Source organism: Dipodomys merriami, unplaced genomic scaffold (assembly GCF_024711535.1).
Source record: "Dipodomys merriami isolate MVZ:Mamm:240054 unplaced genomic scaffold, mDipMer1.0.p SCAF_28, whole genome shotgun sequence".
Taxonomy (NCBI): Eukaryota; Metazoa; Chordata; class Mammalia; order Rodentia; family Heteromyidae; genus Dipodomys; species Dipodomys merriami.
Window position 1 is genome coordinate 19,024,741 of NW_027204270.1, and position 17,151 is coordinate 19,041,891.

Genomic DNA, 17,151 nt, shown 5'->3' on the forward strand with positions numbered 1-17,151 from the left:
GATAAAATTGTTGCTGTTTTAGTAGAGACTGTGCTGCTTTTTTCTACTTTGCTGATAACTAGACCAAGAAGTTAGGGAACAGACTAACAGCAGTAACTTTCTAAAAGGAACTGAAGAACCCTGGTAAATCCTTATGTGGCCTTCTCAGAATTTACAAACAAAAACGACAGGCTTAGATAGGATGCACAGGAGGAGGCACCAAACCCCATGCTGCAGGGTAACCTAATGAAGAAACCGTCCTTCCTCTTCTCTCAAAACCACAGAGGACCTGTGACAGCACTGCAGGAATGCCTGTGCCTGGTCTCTTCTGCCCCGTATGATTGATGGAAATCACCCAATGAGATTTTGTCCATGCGTGCCAGAATCATGGAGAAAAAAAACGTTTACGCAGCTGACTTGTCTGCCATGGCTGCTGGTCTTTTGAGTGCTCCCCTCCATGTCTCAGAACACATTTGGTATCTGGTTGTGGAACTTTCTGACAATCCTTTTTGGTTGCAAGTTGCCAAAATCCATATTTGTTCTTTTTCCTTCTAGAATTGGGTCCTCAGAGGCTGATTTCCCACTTCTAGACTGCTTCTTCCTCTGCCTGCCTCCCCAACCCCCCGCCACCTTGGTTTTTGGGTTGGTTTGGTGTTGCATATAGATTTTTTTTAAGCCCTAAATTTTTTCTCACTGTGTTTCCTTTACAAAGCTCAGGTGCTTGCAGAAATCAAACATTTCTTCAAAAATATTGTTAGAACATTTTGTTTGGTGTCACTAGGCGCTAGTAGAGAATTCTGAAATTTCAGTATTGTGGGGAAAAAATTCCTTGACACCTCAAGAGACACTTCCCCTTGTGTGACCCTCCCCTCCTCTCCCCACCCAGCATTCACTTCTGTATTTGATTTGTTTCAGACAGCTGTACACTTCTTATTTCCAAATTTCATTGGATACACTCAGTGTAGAAGGTTGAAATGGACCCTAGAAGGGAATTCTGGTAACATTTCTTCCAGAAATGGTTTTTCCTCTTTTGATGTGTCATCTTCTGCCTTGCTGTTGCCTGGTGACCAGGTTGAATACTAGGTACTTGATGACATGTGGCTGGCCTAGGGAGCAGCTCCATCCTTTGTGTTTGTCTTGTTTATGTGTCACCAGACAGGGCTTGGGTTCTTAAAGTGCAACCAAGTAGAATCTTCTTTGGTTGATATAGAAAATTACAAGGTACTAGTCTTAGTCTCTAAACTGTGTCTTAGACAGAGATGTCAACATAAGTTTATTTCAGGTGGCACCATTTTAATAAGCACTCATCAGAGGACTTTTATTTTGCCATTAAGAGTTAAATATCAAAACCTCTTATCTCCCGGCCCCACATACTCTTTTTCTTAGAACCATCTACCAGGCATAAGCCAGCTGCAGCTGGCCCTGGGTTCCTGGCTCTTAGCCAGCACTTTGCAGTCTGTCCAATAAGCCTATGTTCTATTACATCACATTAAATCTTTCCCCTAGCCATTATCCATTTGGTCTTGGTGGAAAAGCTCGGCCTCTACCCCCCTCACCCCCATGCCAAGCCCAGCCCACTCATGGGGAGGGGTATGTGTTCTGATAATGTCTCTTCATGTTCTCTCAGATGAGGAAACAACCATGTGCCTACTTCCCATGGTGTCCCACTGCTTAAAGCTGCACACTTGGCTTCCCAAGCTCCCTGATCTGCAACTGTGGCCAGTCCTTTTTTGGCCAAGACTGTTCAGTCCAGTGGGGCCTTCTACAGAGTGAAGCCAGCCAACAGTGTGTGATTCTGGCATTGCTGCGCTGAACCTTGTTTGTGTGTGGACAGTGCCTCCAGACTCAGTTTCTAGTAAATACTTTGAAAGATCTGAATCTCCACTTTAATCTTTCCCTCTGTCCTGTGGCCTTCCTAAGCTGGCTGTTAACCTGTTGATTCCTTGTACTTCTTTTTTCCTCCAAGTAGGCAAGTAATGGGAATGTTGATTCTCTTAGAGAACAAAGTGGTTCCTGTAACTCCATAGTATCCAGTATTACCCATGCTGCTAGTAACCAGGCCATTCGTTTACAGCCCTTAGAGAGAAAGAAGGATGGGCCTCATCTGCATCCAGTAGCTTGGGTCTCAGTGGTGTGTTGACTCCTGGGCACTCTGGGCCTGTACTGTGGGAAAGCGACTCAATGCCATCAGTGATTGTCTCCTCAGGCTCTTGTGGGGGACAGGTGCATTCGTCCTTCCTGTGTTCTCCCTAAAGTGAGCATTCCCGAAGCTCCACCAGATTAGATTTGACTACAGCCCTTCCTTGACATGATACCAACATTGTCTTAAGAGTCACTGAGAGACATGAGACAACATATTTGTTTTTAAACCCTCAGGAGCACCTAAAGCAAATATTTATCAGTATTTAGGTATTTAAATACATCTTGTTTCTACTTGAAGCTTTAATCCCTTCCATTCCTGCAAGTGTGCCTTTGAGAGCCCCTGGGTCATATTGACTTCACCAGTCACCTGGTTGACTGCCATGGAGCAATTTGAGTTTCTTCTACCTTCTTGGACAGTGCTACCTGTTTCTCTTCATTTCACACATTGTGCAGCAGAGAGCTATCTGTATTTTTACTTATTTCTACCTTCCTTCCACAGTTGGGGGGTGGGCTTCACACTTCACCATCCCTCACATTTTGGGAGCACTAATTAGATGTTGAAAGAAACGTCAATTGTGTTGGGCAATCTTGGGCTTACTCTCCTCCTGGTCCTCTGTGGGTCGATTTGATGAAACCATGATTTGATGCTGAAACCATGAACTATCAGGAACTGTGTTGGAACTCTTAAATAAAGAAGAAATGAAGAGAAGGAAGAAAGAAAATTACTGTGAGAAGTCTTGACTTTGGAGGACAGAAAGCCACTGGCCAGTGGAGGACAAGGGGATAGTTCCCTTTGCTTCACCTTATCTTTCTAGGTTTCCTTCTGCTTCGCTTTTTTCCTTCCCCTTCAAAGTGATAAATCTGGTTGGTTTACCTGTCTGTCCTTGTCCTCGTGGTGATCCTGGCATGGTATGTGCATTGCTTTGCATTATCTGTGGTCTCTCACCATCACACAGGTCAGTTGGGAGGATCTACCATGTCCAGGGGCAAGGAAGCCTGTGCTCTGTGTGACTCCCCCTGGGAACACATTCTGCCCGTCACTGGTAAGCTGCTCCCTCTTGCCACGTTCCTTGTGAGTGAGAGCAGACTGAGGTGTTTACTGTTTGTACCCTCTCTACTCGCCTCTGTCCCCTTCCCACCAACCAGGGCTCGTGTCAGTGCACACTCCTTGTGCCCTGGCAAAGTTGGTGCTGTGAGTGATGTTTCCCACACAACTCGGGGTGCCAGGTGGCTTACCCTGAGATCGTCATTTTAGGCACATAACAGTGTAGGAATGAACTTGGATTCCATGCATATTTAAACCTCTGGTCAATCTCATTTTTTGTTAATGTTTTTCCCCCTGATGACTTTTTAGCAATTTAACAAATAAAACAAAATGGACTGAATTGTCTCAACCTTCTTACTAGTCCAGGAAAGAAGAGAAGAGTCACTGGGAAGGAGAACAGTTGAGGTTGGAGGGGATAGTGGGGAGCATTTGGAAAGATGTTCTTCTCCTCTTGGAGAGCTGAGCTGTGGGGAGAGGGAGAATTGCATTTTCTTTGGGACGGCACCATTTACTAAGAGCTGTGTCCATATCGTGTCTGAAGGACTTGTTGGGGGCAGATCCTCCATATCATCTGTGCAGGACCTGAGATGGCAACCAACTTGGAGCAGAGGACCGAGGGCCAGGACAACAGCTGCACTATCATTTGCCTCCTAAGCAAAGGTGAAGATACAAGTCATAGGGTCATAATGCAGTGTTGTCTTCTATATATGGAGTCGCTGCTACCCTACAGGACCAGGAGAACTGATGTTGTGTATGAAATGTGCTAGCCATCATAAGCTAGTGGTCATGGCCTACCCATGCAGCCCATATACTGCTCTCCCAACCACGGTTCTAACTTGATGGGTACTTCAGAGCCAGAGGCTTGTGCACAGTAGTTGTAAGTTACAGAGCAGGAGACACCATGCTGGAACCACTACCATTATCTTGTGTTACTATTCTAAGGCCAAGGCATTTTCTAATGGCCTGTTATATGAGCTTGAGAAAAGCGGTGGGTCTGGAGCACTGGAGTCTAAATAGGATAGGGAACTTGACAGCCAAACCCAGTTGGCTGGCCCAGGTGTGTTGCTGCCACACTGAACTTTTCCTTCTCTGAACCTCTTCATCTCTCCAGGCAAGGGACCAATATCCCTAGCTAGGGTCTGACTTACGCTGTTAGTAGCCATTATTGAGCTAGAGTGGTAGACACCCTGCCTAAAAACAAAAACAGTGATGTGTGCCTGTAATCCCAGTTGCTTAGGATATGGAAACAGGAGGGTCAAGAGTTCAAGAATAACCTGGAACACTAGTGGCTCATGCCTGTAATCCTAACTACTCAGGAGGCTGAGATCTGAAAATCACAGTTCAAAGCCAGGGCAGGTAGGAAAATTCTTGAGACCCTATCCCCAGTTAAGCACCAAAAAGCTGGAAGTGGAATTGTGGCTCAAGTGGTAGAGTGCTATCCTTGAGCAGAAAAGCCCAGGGATGGTATCTGGGCCCTAAGTTCAAGCTCCCCCGCCCCACGCCCCCCAAAAAAGTTCAAGAATCAGTTGGGCACCAGTGGCTCACAACTGTCATCCTAGCTACTTAGGAGGCTGAGACGGAGAAATGCAGTTAGTGGCCAGCCCAGGCAAAAGTCTATGAAAACTCCATCTCCAGTCAGCCAGAAAAAAGTTAAGCATGACTCAAATGATAAAGCACTAGTGATCAAGCAAGTGGAACAAACACAAGGTCCCCAAGTTCAAATCCCAGTACCGGAAAAAAAGAAAAAAGTGTAAGGCTAGAGCTGGCAAAGATAGCAACAAGACCTTCCTCAAAATCAAAAAACAGACTAGGGAATAGCTCAAATGGTAATTTGCTTGCCTGGTGTTTGCAAGGCCCTGGGTTCCATCCACAGTAGCAAGGGGGAAAATTTATTCCTACTTTGTACAATACTCCCAGGGACAAAAGCAAGCTAGCATTCTTGTGGTTGTTATGTGCAGAGTGGAAGTGTTCAAGCATACTGCATGGAAGGAGATCAAGAATGGAATCTACATGTGCTTTCAACTCAACACTTGGCCTTGTAGACTCAACAAAAAAAAGGACATAGTACAGGCTTTGGACCTAGGTACACTTAGATCCCAAAGATGTCACTACCACTTTGAACTGGGACAAATCATCTTTGAATCTCAACTTTATCAGTAAAATGGCAATTTAGCAGCAACTAGATCTGAATTCTTAATGCCTTGAATGGATATAATTCCCTGGAAATCCACCAGGGGACACCCTTTGCAAAGCTTTGTGTGTACCTGGGCGCTCTCAGAAAAGGGCAGGATGAGAAAAATGGCTTGCTCTTGTTTCCCTCCCTCAGGAAAGCGGGTGTGGCACTCCTTCCCTCACCAGCCTGGCCCTTACAGGCCCAGCACAGCATTTCTTCAACCAGAGTGTGTTTTCTGTTTCAGTCCCCAGTCTCCAGCTGTGAGAAAGTTGGTATCTTCCCCTTGAACCTGGGCTCTGGGCCCAGATGCTGCCAGCATACACAAAGCTAAGCTAAAATCTCAAGTAAATGTCTAAAAATCCTGGCTGACTATTTCTCTCTCTCCTGCCCTGGCCTCTGCCCACCCACTTAAAAAAAAATGTAACAAGAAATAGCTGGACTTAAGCTTACCAGGAAATTATGGAATTAAGTTGTCTGCAACAGAGAATAGAAACTGGAGACTGCTTCTGCTGTCTTCCAAGCAGAAACTAGGGAAGAAAGAAAAAAACAAACATGGGCTGTGATCCAAGGAAAGCCTGGAACAACCAAGGGATCAGTCACTTGGCAAGTGTTCCCTAAATATCTACTGCTCCCAAGTACTGGGATACACTGACTCAAAGGAGCCCTACCTTCCTACCCTTCATCCCCCACCCCCACCAAGCTCCAGACTCATCACAAACCAGGGAGGTATCACATTGACTGGACAAGGGTGACAGATCCTGAGCTTGTAAGGTCAAAAGATAAAGATACCACACCAGAAAGATCTAAAGGAATCTGGTACTGGTGCCTCACACCTGTAATCCTACCTACTCAGGCTGAGATCTGAGGATCACAGTTCAAAGCCAGCCAGAGCTCTTATCTCCAGTTAACTACCAAAAAGAAGTTGAGCTGTGGTTCAAACGTGGTAGAGCACTAGCCTTGAGCACAAAAGCTCAGAGACAGCACCCTGGCCCTAAGCTTAAGCTCCAGGAGTACCCCCCAAATAAAAGATCTAAAGGTAATGGGGGTCTGCAACCAACATAGCCAGTCAGGGGCAGAAAAGGGGAAGCCAGAAGGCTTAGAAGTTAGTCCTCTTCTTACTTTCAGTGTCTTAGCCCATTTTGCTGCCATAGCAAAGTACCATAGATCAGGAACTGTGTTTTATTCTGTACAATACTAGTTTCAGCTCAGGGTTTTGCACTTGATAGGTAGGTGCTCTACCAGATTTTTGCTGCTGAATTAGAAGAGTCTTGGAGGATTTATCTGCCCAGGCTGTCATGGAACTGAGATCCTGACACCTCAGCCTCTTGAGTGGCTGGGATTACAGGTGTAAGACACTGGTGCATGGCCAGCAATTAAATTTTAAGACATTTTGGAGGGACTTTCATGTCATAGCACTTAGCCTTGCTCTCTAAACTGTGGCATGGGACAGATAAGTATGGAGGCTTTCTCCATATCCCATATATATGTTCAGGGTCCCCACCTCACTTTGCAGTTAGTGCTACAGGATGCTGATAGACCTGGCAGCCTCAAGCAAGAAAGATGGACCCCTTTGTGTGTCAGATAGAATGTCAAAGAGCCATGTCGGGGTGGGGGACAGCATGCTGGTAGACTGAGAACCAAGGCATGTCCTATGGAGTCAATAGCCAGATGTCATGCCCTCACATGTGGCAGGGTAAGAACCTCATGATCACAGGAGAAAAAAAGATCCCATTGCAGTGACCAACAGAGATAGGTCCAGGTGCTTCTGCTTCCTGGAGCAGAAGGCCTAGAAGACAACCTATGCAGAGCCAGCAACCCTCCCCAGCCATGCTTCTCTAGTATTTGGGTAAGCCTCTCCCTACACTGAACTTGAACCCCAGGGCTAGAGGTGGGGGAGATGAAACTTGGAGTATTGAAAAGGCAGAGAAATAGGAAGTAGCAGAACTTAACTTTGCCAGGAAATCACTAAATTAAAATGTCTGCATCAGAGAGAATAGAGGCTCAGAGACAGATTAAATGAGTCAGAGGAAATGAATTTTTTTTTTTCAGTCTTGGGAAAGAACAGTCCTTGTGTATGCCTAGTGCATGTTCTATCACTGGGCTATATCCCATGCCCTGAAGCTCTGCTTCTTTTCATGTTTTTGTAAATAAGATTCCTTTAGTGTAATTTTTATTGATTTACTTTAAATGTATATTGAGTTTCTGTTTCTTAAACTTCTGAATTGGTGATGGGAGGCCAGTGGAGTGCTTGCTCCAGTTAGGTAGGGTGCCTGGGGCATGGCAGGTCCTAGAGGAGCCCAGGTGGGAGTTCTGGTACAGTGCACAGCCTAGGCCTAGTGACAGGCCCTTCTGGACCTCAAGGAGGCTGATAGGACTGCAATGGACAGGACAGATCTGGAGAGTGAACTGGAGGAAGTTAAGGTGAGTGTTCAGACCAGGACAGTGGCAGCAAGGACAGGACATAAGGAACGTGCTGGGAGGAGTAGAGGTATAGAATGCTTGGACTAGTATGTACCAGGCTCAGGGCTCCATCACCAGTATCTCTAAAAACAAAAGTAGCTAGCTGGGTACTGCTGGCTCACAATTGTAATTCTAGCAACACAAGTGACTGAGATCTTAGGATCCCAATTTGAAGCTGACCTGGGTAAGAAGTCCTTGGGACTCTTATCCTAACCAGCAAAAAGCCAGAAGTAGTGGAGCTGTGGCTTAAGTAGTAATCTGTGCCTCAAGCAAAGTTAAAGGATAGTGCTCCCACCCTGAATTCAAGACACACACACACACACACACACACACACACACACACACACACACACGTTTGCAGAACAAATTTGTGGTGAGATTAAAAAAAGAAATAGGTGGATTAACCTGAGGGCTCTATTCTAGGAGGACCTTTAGGAAGATAGTCTTCTTGCTTTGCCTGTCCCTGGGAGAAGCAATTTACTTAGGAAGACACACACAATTTAATGCTCAGATGACTTGGGAGACATGGGAGAATAAGACCCACTAGACCAAGATGGCTTATGAGAATTGTCTACAGCTCTGACTTTATAACTCCCAGCCATTGCCTGGCTCCATCCCCAGCAGCAGTGTTTAACTGAGGTATGTGGGCCCTGCTGTGGTCTGAGTTGTGCCTCCTTGGAACCCATATGTTGAAGCTCTAACCCCAGGGGACTGTATTTGGAGACTTATCCTTTAAGAAGGTAATTAGATTAGAGGAGATCATAACTTGGGCCATACTTAAGTGTCCTTAACATCTGGGAGAACATAGGCTGGAGAAGTAGCTCAGTATAGTGTCCAGTATGCCCAAGGCCTTGGTTCATCCCCAGCATCAAAACAAAACAAAAATAAAAGGAGACAGGACTGGGAAGGTGGCTTAGTGGTAGAGTGCTTGCCTAGCATGCATGAAGCCCTGGGTTCCATTCTTCAGTGTCACATAAACAGAAAAGCCTGGAAGTGGCGCTGTGGCTCAGGTGGTAGAATGCTAGCTTTGAGCAAAAGCAACTCAGGGACGGTGCCCAGGCCTTAAGTTCAAGCCCCAGGACTGGCAAAAAAAAGACAACAGGAGAAAGCATAGAGAAGCCATGTAAGGACATAGTAAGAAGGCAGCCTCACAATCACCCACCCCTGCCAGTCCTAGATCTTGAATTTCTAGCCTCTAGAACTGTTCTGTCGCATCAGCCCTGGCTAATAGAGATCTCCCTGTGTCAGAACTGGCCATTACTCTCATTAAATGTACAGGTTTGCAGACGCTCCCTCCCCTCCCCCCCCTCCAGTCCTGAAGCAGGGGATCAGAGGTCTAGAATCCAGGTTTGAGCAGGTTCCCAGAGAAGGCCATGGCTGTCAAGCATCACTTCCAGGCACCATGGGCACTAGCTCCCTTGATGTCAGCTTCTCTCTCTGTGGCCGACAGGATTTTCGTTCTTCGTGCCCATAGTGGGGCTTGAACTCAGAGCCTTGAGCTCTTGCTGCTGCTGCCTTTTTTTGTTTTGGGGTTGGTTGTGGGGCTTGAACTCTGGGCCTGAGTACATCCCTGAACTCTTTTTCTCAAGGCTAGCACTCTACCACTTTGCGTCACAGCTCCACATCCAGTTTTTGAATCTAGTTAATTGGAGATAAGAGTCTCAGGGACCTTTCCGCCCAGGCTGGCTTTGAACCGCCATCCTCAGATTGCAGCCTCCTGAGTAGCTAGGATTACAGGTGTGAGCCACCCGCACCTGGCTGATCTTTTGCTTCTTGTTTGGCTTTTTCACTTAGTTCTGGTCCACTGCTACTTGAGCCAGAGCTCCAATTATAGCTTTTTGCTGAGTCTCTCAGACTTTTCTCCCTAGGCTGGCTTCAAACCTTGGTCATCATATATCAGCCCCATAAGTAGCCAGGATGACAGGTGTGAGCCACCAGTGTCCAGCTCCCAGCAGCATTTGACATCTTATTTCAAGCTCACTGTGCCAAGATGATTCATTTTCCCACCCCTTACTGAGTCGTTGTTTCCCCTCCTCTCTCCCCATGCCCACCACAGCCAGGGAAGCACTGGAGGTGAAATCTAGAAACCCAAAGATAATTCCAATCTGAGCCTTGCTGCTGAGACAAACTTGGTCTAGACAAACTTGGTCTGCAGTGAGAGTTCTGTACAGCTGTGAATAGCCCTGATTAGAGGTAGAGGCAGTGTTTCAGAAAGGGGAACCATGTGACCCAGGAGCTGGAGCAAAGGATTCCAGATGTAGCTCCTGTAGGAATTGTTGTCTTGTGTTCCTGCCTAGCTGCAGTGTAAGCAAGTTACAGAAAAGCTGTCTTACATATCCCTTCCCTCCCCACCCCTACTGACATAATGAACCTCACTCAACCATTTGTGGGTTTGTGGCTCTCTGGCTGCTCTTTGCTTCCCTGGGAAAAGCTCTCCTAGGGGCTGCAAGATGAGTGTTAAGAACACAAAACCCAATCTGGCAGAACAGATACTTTAGATAAGCACCCAGGTAATGCTGGGTTCTGAGTCTAGTTTTCCATTGACCAGTTGTGTGGTAGGACCTCATACAAGTCATGTGATGTCTCTGAATTTGTTCCTCTGTAAAAGAAAAGAGAGATGATACTACTTACATGGAATTCAATATTTATAGAATTTAGTGCAGTAACTACTGAAAAGCCCCACTATCTGGCCTTAACTCCCTCCCTACAAAACTGGTTGCTGGCCTTGAAGGTGGAGCACCAAGACCCTTGTGACAAGTATAGTATGGCCAGCCACCCAAACCCTGTCCAACTCATGGGCATCTACTGTGAAGCCACCTCCTTCTGCATGATTGACAGTACAGGGTTAGAACAGTGGATAGGAGATTACAGCCCCAGGGCTGGAGGGTCCAGTCCAGGAGGGCAGGACTTCTGGCCTGCTGTGTATTCCCAGTACCTACAACAGTCTAGGCACACAGTTGAGGCTCTGTGATTATTTGTTGAATGAATAAACCAACTATTAAGTGATGCCAATCCAGAAGACCTCTGACTCATTTTTAAAATCTCTTGCCAGCCCCTGACACCTCTGAGCCATCTGAAGCCAGAGATATTTAACTCCCTGGAGGGAGGTCCGGCAGGCTGGGAATAAATGGGAATAAAAGCATAATGATGTTGATAGCAACAACAGTAACTAAATTTACTGAGCACTGCTGTGGACCAGGTACTGTTATAAAGGGTTCTTTTTGTTTGTTTGTTTGTTTGCCAGTCCTGGGGCTTGAACTCAGGGTCTGGACACTGTCTCTGAGCTTTTGCTGAAGGCTAGCACTCTACCACTTTTTTTTTTTGTTTATGTGGTACTGAGGACTCTCACGCATGCCCAGCAAGCACTATACCACTAAGCCACATTGCCAGCCCCTATTATAAAGGATTCTGTGAACAACAACAACAACAACAAAAGCATTTTTCATTTATAGAGAAGAGGACACTGAGGCCCAGGGAGGCGTGGAAGGTTCCCAGAGAAGAGCGTGTCTGATCAGGTTTGGGAGTTGGCTGGGCTCAGATGGAGTAAGTGGAGAAAAGGATACCATTGAAGGAGAGGATCTGTCAGCAAGTTACTGCTCTGCCAACCGCAAACTCCGTGGGAGGGACCAACACTTTCTTGAACCCAGAAGCCCGACCACACCCCCCACGTCTCCATGGCAACGGTGTGCACATGCGCTTTGAGTACCAGTGCCTGAGCCCCACAAGCACCACAATGAAGCCAAATACAGGCTGGGCGGAAGGGGCAGGGCTGCAGGAGCACACGGTGGACTTTTAAAGGGACCGTTTCTACCCAAAGCAACCCAATGTGGGCACTGCTGACTGTGCAGGTTGTGTGGCCCGGGAGTCAGGATGGAGGAGGAAGAGGGAAAGCAAGGATGACTGCCAGGAGATGATTAGGGGAACACTACTACTGCTCTTTCCTCTTAAGAGCATTATGGAAAAGCTGGGCTGTGGAATTCCAGCTTGTGGGTGGGGAGCTGGGGGTCCACGGGAGAGTGGGGGAGGGGTTATGGACTCACACAGGCGCCTTGAGATAGTTCTCCTCTTTTCCCCTCCTCTCCGGGTTCTGCCACCTATTTGCCTTGGCATGATCAGCCATGGCCAAATCTCCCGCGCACGGTTCGGTGATTGTCCCAGACTGGCACGAGACCGCGGAGGGCAAGGAGTACTTGACCTGCATCCTGCGTAAGAATCGCCGGCGGGTGTTCGGTAAGTGCCCTACCACCAGTGTGTCACTCGTCAGCCTTAGGTAGGACAGTGTCACCCGCGGCTTTAGGTGGTGTGGGCACATTAGAAGCAGGACAGTGCCGCCTTGTTGCACTGCACTCCTCACTCAATCTCGGGAACTTCTGGACGCCCTATCCCTAAGTCTTTCACCCTCAAATCTCCCTAGAGCTAATTCCACCATCAGAAACTGGGACCATGGAAACAGCAGAAACCTTGCCAGCAGCCACTGTCACCGGAGACGCTGCTGATGGAGCCCTCACTTGGTGCCAGTCCCTCTGCTCAGCACTTTACACAGTGAATTGCTATTAACCTTTTCAACCACACATTTAACACACTTGTCCAGCATCCTGCCTTCCTACATGAAGACAGGCCTCCCAGATCCTGCTGTCTGGGTTTAGACACTGGTGAAGGATGAAGCCAGCTTGTCCATGTCTCACCAAAGGACTCTGGCATCAGCCTTAGAACTCCAGGGATGGCCAGAAGAGACAGAGTGTCAACAGGTTTAGGACAAAATAAATAAATAAAATTTAAGGGTAGCTCACAACTGAGGACTTTAAGTTCATCAGTCTCTGGATAACTGTTTGGGTTTTTTTTTTTGCAAGTTTTTAACACCCATAGACATTTCAGTATAATGATTCTATAGGATTTATTTGTAGTAATTGAAAATGCTTTTGCATATTTAATATATGCCTGTTAGAGAAGGGACTGTGAAAAGCCATGCTCTTATGTATGGGAACTCAAAAACACTACAGTTTCAGTTAAAAAAAAAAATATCCAGGCACCAGTGGCTCCTACCTGTATCCTAGCTTCTCAGGAGGCTGAGATCTGAGAATTACAATTGAAAGCCAATCAGGGCAGGAAAGTCCATGGGCCTCTACCAAATTAATTATCAAAAAGGTAGAAGTGGAGCTGTGGCTCAAATGGTAGACCACCAGCTTTGAGCAAAAAAAGTTCAGGGACAACACCCAGGACCTGAGTTCAAGTCTCAGTATAGGTGTGTGCATGCACAGGCGCACACATGCGCGTGCGCACACACACACACACACACACACACACATACACACACACAAATCATCTCATGGCCAGGTGCTGTTGGCTCATGCCTGTAATCCTAGGTACTCAGGAGGCTGCTGAGAGCTGAGGATTGTGGTTCAAAACTACCTGGGCAAGAAAGTCCATGAGACTGTATCTTCAGTTAACCACCAGAAAACTGAGAATGATGCTATGGCTCAAAGTGGTAGAGTCCTAGCCTTGAGCAAAAGAGCTCAGGGACAGTGCCCAGTTCAAACCCCACGACTGACTGACAAGAAAAGAAAGAAGAAAGATTTAGGGTGAACTTTCTGGGAATTACATCCAGTCTGTCAACTTTGTGTACTGATAAATATTAACTATAAAGACTTGGGCTATCTGTTATCCTAGGCTTCTGCAAAGTTAGAAAGAGGATTCTGCTAGGCACTTCCTCCCAGGGTCTGATGGAACAAGTGTGGGATCCACACCCATACTCTTCATGGCTTCCTCTTTGCTCCAGGACTGCTTGAGCGGCCAGTACTGCCCCCACCTGTGGCCATTGACACTGCCAGCTACAAGATCTTTGTGTCTGGGAAGAGTGGTGTGGGCAAGACAGCACTGGTGGCCAAGCTGGCTGGCCTAGAGGTGCCCGTGGTACACCATGAGACCACTGGTAAGTGGGTTCCCCTCTGTCTCCTTGGAGGCCTTCTGTGGCCTTTGGCCACACAAGCTAGGGTTTTATCCAACTCTACCACTTCTTCTGTGACTTTGGAAAATGAGCCCCTATTGTTTCTTCTCTCCCTGGAGATGTCCTGGGTTTGGTACTGGAGTTAGTGGTGGTAACATCCATACCTAGCATTAAACTGGCTCCGGTAAATACTTGTTTCTTGTTGCTAGGTTGATTAATTCCTTTATTTGGTTTCTTGTTGCTAGGTTGATTAATTCCTTTATTTGTTTTGTGTTGATCCTGGGGCTTGAACTCAGGGCCTGAGTACTGTCCCTGAGCTTTTTTGCTCAATGTTATCACTCTACCACTTGAGTTGCAACTCCTTTTCTACCCTTTATTGCTTTTTATTTATTTATTTATTTATTGTGCTTAATTGGAGGAGATAAGTCTCATGGACTTTCCTGCCCAGGCTGGTTTTGAACTATGATTCTTAGACCTAAGCCTCCTGAGTAGGTGTGAGCCACCAGTACCCCATATCCCAGGACCTTTGGGTTTCCTGTAGATCAGTGAAGCTGTTGTCATGTGAAAGCTTCATCTTCCTCTGTACCCTAAGCTCCTCCAGGGCAGGTCTGCCTTCCCCATGAGACAGAATTCTCCCAGGTCAAGGACTATGCCTTCCATGTCAAACCCAGTGACCCACCAGGAAAGGGATAAATCTCTTCTTGCTATACTTTTCGGGCCCCTGTCTCTCCCCTGCCCCCATTTCTTCCATGCTGAATGGCTGACCCCTGGCCCTGCTCAGGCATCCAGACCACTGTGGTATTTTGGCCAGCCAAGCTACAGGCCAGTAACCGTGTTGTCATGTTCCGGTTCGAGTTCTGGGACTGTGGAGAATCTGCTCTCAAGAAGTTCGATCACATGCTTCCGGTGAGCAGGCGTGCAGGCCGGGGTGAGCTCTGGGAGTGGGGGTTGTCTGTGGTGAGTTCTGAGTACAAATTTGTGAGCTGAGTCAGGCCTATCTCTGTAGCAGCATGGGCATGAATGAGCTGAGAGTAGAGTGCTGAGCCATAGAACTTTGAACTGGCACTGGGGCCAGTATTCTAGCTGGAACTCTGTACTTGGGACAGCCACTCCATACTCTGGGCCTCAGTTTCCCCATTTGAGAAAGAAGGGATCGTTACTGATTCTTCTCAGCTGATTAGAGGGCTTTGGTCCCGTGGGTATGTGATTAGATAGTCAGTGTCACATACTGTGAGCCAGCCTCTCCATCCTCAGGCTTGCAAAGAGAACACAGATGCCTTCCTGTTCCTCTTCTCCTTCACGGACCGCACCTCTTTTGAAGACTTGCCTGGACAGCTGGCCCGCATGACAAGTGAGTCGCCTGGTGTCGTCAAGATGGTTATTGGCTCCAAGTATCCTTTGGATGGCCCCTGGGACTGGCAGAAGCCACTTTTGATAAGGCCCAGAGTGAGGTCAGGAGCCCTGCCTCTGCCAAGCTCTGGGGTCCAGCCTGTGGCTTTGAACCGAGATCCTCAGATCTCAACCTCCTGAGTAGCTAGGATTATAGGTGTGAGCCACAGGCGCCTGGCTTTGTGGGGTTTTTCTTAAGGGATGCTCCTGGGTCTACCCTAGCACCTGGGTGTGGGGCTCTAGAGAGACTAAGCTAGGAGTGGTGAGCAGTAAGCAGAGGCACCTGACCAGGCTCCTTGACTGTCCTCCAGATTTGACCAATACATGCATACAGACGTGCCTGAGCGAGAACTCACAATCTTCAGGCAGACCTGGGGGCTGCCCCTGCTGCGGGTGAAAAGTGTGCCAGGGCGGCGGCTAGCTGATGGGCGCACACTGGATGGGCGAGCAGGGCTGGCTGATGTTGCCCATGTGCTTAATGGCCTCGCCGAGCAGCTGTGGTACCAGGACCAGGTGACAGCCGGCCTGCTTCCCAGCCCCTCAGAGAATGCTCCTGGCTAAGGGGGATGGCATCATGAGTGGACCTATGACCCCACTCGGAGCCCCAAGGTAACAGGACCAAGGGCACGACCTAGAGCCTAAGGCTGCTCCCATCTTGAGACTGGGCAGGTGGGGGAGGAGACCCCCACCATGCAGAACATTCCTTGCTGAATTAGGAAGTGAGGAAGGAGTGGCACAAAGCTCCAGAGCAGGGCCCAAAGCTCTAGTCCCTCCCCCAGCCTTCCACTTCCCTTCTTCCGCAGCACTGGAGGTGATGGGGATGAGGGAGTCACAGGGTCCTGGACCTTACCAGGAGGTGACTTCAACCGGGATAAAACTCTGAAATCACAGCGCTAACTCTGTAGTTTTTTCTGGCTAAAATTGCACCTCAGGACGAGGGAAGGAGGTGGGTCCTGCTCCACACACCCACACAGAGACCCAGGTCCTGAGATTTCCCATTTGCCCCAGAGCATCAGAGTCCAGTCAGCAGATTGAGGATGTGTAAGTTCTTTTGGAGGTTTCTGTGGACACTTTCTGTTGGCCAGCACCCAGCTACATGCTTGCATGTTGCTGCAATGGAGGCTGGGAGATGTCCATCCAGTACCAGGACAGCTTTATATCTGTGACAGTCTGTGAGTCAGTCAGCACTACTGGACAGGGCTAAGGACCATACCGGATGGGGCCTGCGTGTGAGATGGCCTGCCAGGCAGCCTATACTGTGGGAGGCCAGTAAGGACAGGAGCAGGAAGGTGTCTTTACCACCCAGTTGAGACTCAGAGCTCAGACCTTGAGCTTATTCATACCCCAAGAAGGGCAATGCCTGGGCAAGACCCTGAGCCTCAGCCTGTGGACCGGTGCCCACTCCTAGACTATGGGCAGCACTCCACCCTCAGCCTTTCTGCTTCCAGGCAGCCTAAGCTGTCTGACCCATTCCTCTATTTCTCTAACACAGTAAGTAACCCTAGCCACTGGGGCGGCAGCAATGTGTGGACAGGAACAAGTGATGGCAGCCCTGGGGAACTGAACCTCCAGATACTGTAGGCACTTGTGGGGTTTTGTTCTCTCTCTCTCTCTCTCTCTCTCTCTCTCTCTCTCTCTCTCTCTCTCTCTCTCTCTCTCTCACACACACACACACACACACACACACACACACACACTTTTTTTTTTTTTTTTTGGGTCCGGTCGTGGGGCCTGAACTCTGGGCCTGGGCGCTGTCCTTCAGCTTCAGCTCAAGGCTAGCGCTCTACCACTTGAGCCACAGCGCCACTTCCGGCTTTTTTCTTTTTGCTTATGTGGTGCTGAGGAATCGAACCCAGGGCCTCAGGCATGCAAGGCAAACACTCTACCACTGAGCCACCATCCCAGCTCCCCACACACACTTTTTTTGTGCTAGTACTAGGGCCTGAACTCAGGGCCTAAGCACTGTCCCTTTGCCTTTTCAAGCTCCACTTCTGGCTTTCTTTTTTTCTTTTTTTGGTT

General features: G+C 48.0%; 1 protein-coding gene and 1 long non-coding RNA gene across 4 annotated transcripts; one reads left to right on the forward strand and one right to left on the reverse strand.

Moving 5' to 3' along the window:
• Positions 1-5,789: 5,789 nt before the first annotated feature.
• LOC138838013 (uncharacterized) lies at positions 5,790-11,949 on the reverse strand. Its single transcript, XR_011375537.1, has 3 exons — positions 11,840-11,949; positions 10,306-10,398; positions 5,790-5,866 (listed from the first exon to the last, which is right to left on the reverse strand). It is a non-coding gene; the product is annotated as an uncharacterized lncRNA (long non-coding RNA).
• On the forward strand, positions 11,408-16,674 carry Cplane2 (ciliogenesis and planar polarity effector complex subunit 2). Of its 3 annotated transcripts, none has more exons than XM_070037018.1 (6): positions 11,408-11,482; positions 11,916-12,029; positions 13,576-13,728; positions 14,525-14,649; positions 14,998-15,134; positions 15,444-16,674. In XM_070037018.1, exons 2-6 carry the CDS (start codon positions 11,918-11,920, stop codon positions 15,691-15,693), a joined length of 777 nt encoding a protein of 258 aa, XP_069893119.1. In that variant the 5' UTR covers positions 11,408-11,482; positions 11,916-11,917; the 3' UTR covers positions 15,694-16,674. The 3 variants fall into 3 exon arrangements, with proteins under 3 accessions (XP_069893119.1, XP_069893118.1, XP_069893120.1); XM_070037017.1 differs by lacking the exon at positions 11,408-11,482 and adding an exon at positions 11,561-11,647; XM_070037019.1 differs by lacking the exon at positions 11,408-11,482 and adding an exon at positions 11,663-11,789.
• The last annotated feature ends 477 nt before the right edge of the window (positions 16,675-17,151 follow it).